Below are 3,737 nucleotides of genomic sequence, written 5' to 3'. Positions count from 1 at the left end.
TTACATGCCACCGGCACGAAGGCCAGTCAGGCGGTACTGGCAACGGCCACACTCGAAATGGTGTATTTTACATGCCACCTGCACAGGAGCCAGTCCAGCGGCACTGGCAACAATCTCGCTCGAATGTCTTTTCACATGCCACTGGCACAAGTGCCAGGAGGCGACGTTGGTAACGATCACGCTGGTGCTATTTACGTGCCACCGGCACAGAAGCCAGACAGCTGCTCTGTCAACGATCACACTCGGATGGTGCTCTTAGTGCTCCACTGGTACAGGTGCAATCACGATTTCGCTTTCGCTTGCCCCAACAGGTCTTCGCAAGCTGAGTTTAGTGTTCCTACAAATTTAGTTCGATTTCGATTTCACTTGCCTCAACAGGTCTTCGCAAGCACTATAACAGTATACCATCCAAACTGTTGCTGTACCTGCTTCTCCACGGCACGTGACCCTGGCAGCCATCATCATCATCATTTAGCGTCCACCTTCCATGCTAGTATGGGTGGGACAGTCTCACAAGAAGCCTGCACCAGACTTCTGTGATTGTTTTTGGCAGGATGTGTGTATATATTGATATATAGATGTATACAGCAGGCTTATAACCAGTTTCTGTTTACCAAATCTGCTCACAATGCTTTGGTCAGCTTGAGGCTATAGTAGGAGACACTTGTCCAAGGTGCCACACAGTGAGATTTAACCTGAAACCATCTAGTTGGGAAGCAAACTTCTTACCACACAACCACACCTGTGCCTTCTTTGATAATAGAAATATATATATTTCTTTTTTCATCAAGACAGCAATTTCCTTCTTTCCTTCATTGTCAACTGACACTATTCTACTTTGGTATACTTTATTCCACTTTAAACCTTGACCAAGCCTTGAAAAACCTAATATTTGACAATTGATCTATTTTATTTGTTCAGGTTCCTTGAAGATGGAAGATTAGAGGTGAATTGTACTTATCCTGGCCTTCCAATTCAGTACAGTATTGATAATGGAGAAACTTGGACCACTCAGTCTAATGAGCCAATTCACATTCCCAGCAACACTAAAGTTTTATTGCAAACCAGGTAATCTATTGGGTTCTTTACTACCTCCACCTTCATTAAGGCAGAGGTATTGTTTTCAGTCCTGTTTGTTTATTTGTTTGTCCGTGGACAAGATATCTCAAGAACCGCTGAATAGATTCGGATGAAACTTTCAGGGATGTTTTGCCTCATGACTGGCATGAACTGATTAGATTTTGGGATCAATCTGGTGCCAGACAAGGATTCTGGATTATTTTTCCAGGTTTTTTTTTTTACTTAATTTTTGAGAGCGGTCAGGTTCATTTTTAGTATTCTCGTTTGTGAGAGCAGACGAGTTTATTTCAGACATTTTCATTTTAAAAATCATCTCTGGCTAATCATTGAAAGGACGTTAGTATTGCCTTGGCAGAGGTTTGCACTCTCTGAGTGCTCTTATTATTGTTGTTGTTGTGGTCGTCATCGTCGTTATTATTATTATTATCATTATTATTATTAGCTAGCAGAATCATTAGCATGTCAGACAAAATGCTTAGTGGCATTTCTTTAAGCTCCTTACATTCTAGGTTCAAATTCCACCCGGAACCATGTGGTTGGTAAGCAAGCTACTTACCACACAGCCACTCCTGAGGTTTCTACAACTGGATGCCCTTCCTAATGCTAACCACTCTGAGAGTGTAGTAGGTGCTTTTTACATGCCACTGGCACGGGAGCCAGTCTGGCAGTACTGACATCAACCACATTCGGATGGTGCTTTTTATGTGCCGCCGGCACAGGAGCCAGTCAGTGGACACCCTGTAGAGTTGCTTTTTACAAAATGATTGAAAAATTGAGGCTTGAATTATTAGATTGTAAACAGAAAAATATGTCTGATTAATATACTCAAAAAAAAAGAATATTTACAAAAAATTCAAAGATTGCATAAAATTGTGTATACTACTGGGAATTTTTTTGCTCTGGAATTGCCACTTTTTCAAGATTTAATCACATTTGATACCATCAATAAGATCTCTTAATCAACCAGACTATCAGATGCTCCTATCCATTGCTGGTCACAGCATACCTCCATTCTTCCTTTGATTGTGCCATCTGCAACATAGATATGAAAATATTTCTGAAATAATTTAAATGTTTTCATAGTTAACATCTCTAAAGCCATAATCATGTACATTTTGGGTTATGAAGATATGCAGCCATTTGGAATTGGTGACTTGTTCATGTGCTTCGCCAACAGGCATCAGTGATCATGGACCAAAGTTTAAAGGTTCTATAAATTTTCTTGGCATAGATACAGTAGTCGTTTCCAGTTCCTTTTTGCTGGTATATTTACTGTTTACTCCGCTAGTTTCCTGCTTCCCCAAACTTACCCTTGAGGTACAGGGACTATTTAAGCCTTAGGCAGGGATAATGGTCCACATGACATCTGAGTATGGTCTGCACACAAGTGGGTCTGTGACATATCTAGGAGCCAAGCATCCTTCAAATCCTTACTAAAATTTAATTCACATGTTCACATTATACATGAAAACACTTGCACACCCATGTATGCTATCCATACCATACTCATACACCCCTCTCTCTCTCTCTCTCTTTCTCTCTCTCTCTCTCTCTCTCTCTCTCTCTCTTTCCATGCATATATCCTTGTATATAAACATAAAATTACACACATTCTTAAATAATTGATATAATCACTGGAATTTGATGTAGCTAGTGTTGCGCTATATTGGTAAAAATTTCTGCTGTATAAGATGAACACTGAAATATCGTAATATCCTTTAAAAATGGGAGATACCTCTGCTCCAAACCGAGCCCTTTATGAGGTATTCTTTGTCGTGACACAGTAACATATCTTATATTCTTATTTCTTTATTGCCCACAAGGGGCTAAACACAGAGGGGACAAACAAAGACAGACAAAGGGATTAAGTCGATTACATCGAACCCAGTGCTCAACTGGTACTTAATTTATCGACCCCAGAAGGATGAAAGGCAAAGTCGACCACGGCGGAATTTGAACTCAGAACGTAACGGCAGACGAAATACCGCTAAGCATTTCGCCTGGCGTGCTAATGTTTCTGCCAGCTCGCCGCCTTATATTCTTATATTCTGATTCTACATTGGGTCAAATAGGTTCATAAAAGCTGAATGTTTCTTTGGCTTTGTTTCATTGTGCTGTGATTCACTCTCCAGTTAGAAATATCTTCCCATTGACTCCGTTTCATAATGCACATTTTAAATGACATTATTGTGTTAAAACTAGTAGTATTCTTTTGAAACTTGTTACATGTAAATTCAATTCTGTCATATTTATATATGACGACATGACAACATATAAGTGTTTATTAGTATTTTTGTTTCATGGTTGAGTGCTTCTCCTACTGCTAAACATTCTGCTCTGTTTAATATAGCACTATTTAAGCCAAGTTATCGTAATGCAAAATGCTTCATTAACAGTGTAAAGTTTGTGTAGAAGTAAAATAGCTTGCTTTCTCTATAGTTTAAGTAACCATGTGTCTTTAGTGTTGGAAAATTGCTCTGAAATTTAGGATTTAAAGCACATAGCACCATTTTAAGGACATGAGGGTATTTGTGGAAGAAGATTTGGTGACTATTAAGTTGTAGGGTCTTCTTCAGCATATTTATACACTGGGTTTTAGCAGTAACTGTCATGATGATGATGATAGCTATGTTGGTTGACAGTTTTTTTTTTTTTTT

At 39.1% G+C, this 3,737-nt stretch overlaps 1 protein-coding gene across 2 annotated transcripts in view; it reads left to right on the top strand.

Annotated features, from left to right (window-relative positions):
* LOC106883537 (N,N'-diacetylchitobiase) overlaps positions 1 to 3,737 on the top strand; it is a 19,303-nt gene that overhangs the window by 14,485 nt on the left and 1,081 nt on the right. For both annotated transcript variants that reach the window (XM_052966895.1, XM_014934572.2), the window contains exon 7: positions 922 to 1,068. In XM_052966895.1, the coding sequence (XP_052822855.1) occupies positions 922 to 1,068 (147 nt within the window). The remainder of the gene's footprint in view (positions 1 to 921; positions 1,069 to 3,737) is intronic.

The sequence above is a fragment of the Octopus bimaculoides genome, chromosome 4 (genome assembly GCF_001194135.2).
Source record: "Octopus bimaculoides isolate UCB-OBI-ISO-001 chromosome 4, ASM119413v2, whole genome shotgun sequence".
In the NCBI taxonomy this organism is placed as follows: domain Eukaryota; kingdom Metazoa; phylum Mollusca; class Cephalopoda; order Octopoda; family Octopodidae; genus Octopus; species Octopus bimaculoides.
The sequence above is the reverse complement of the archived record's forward strand: the minus strand, read 5'-3'. Positions and strand labels throughout refer to the sequence as shown.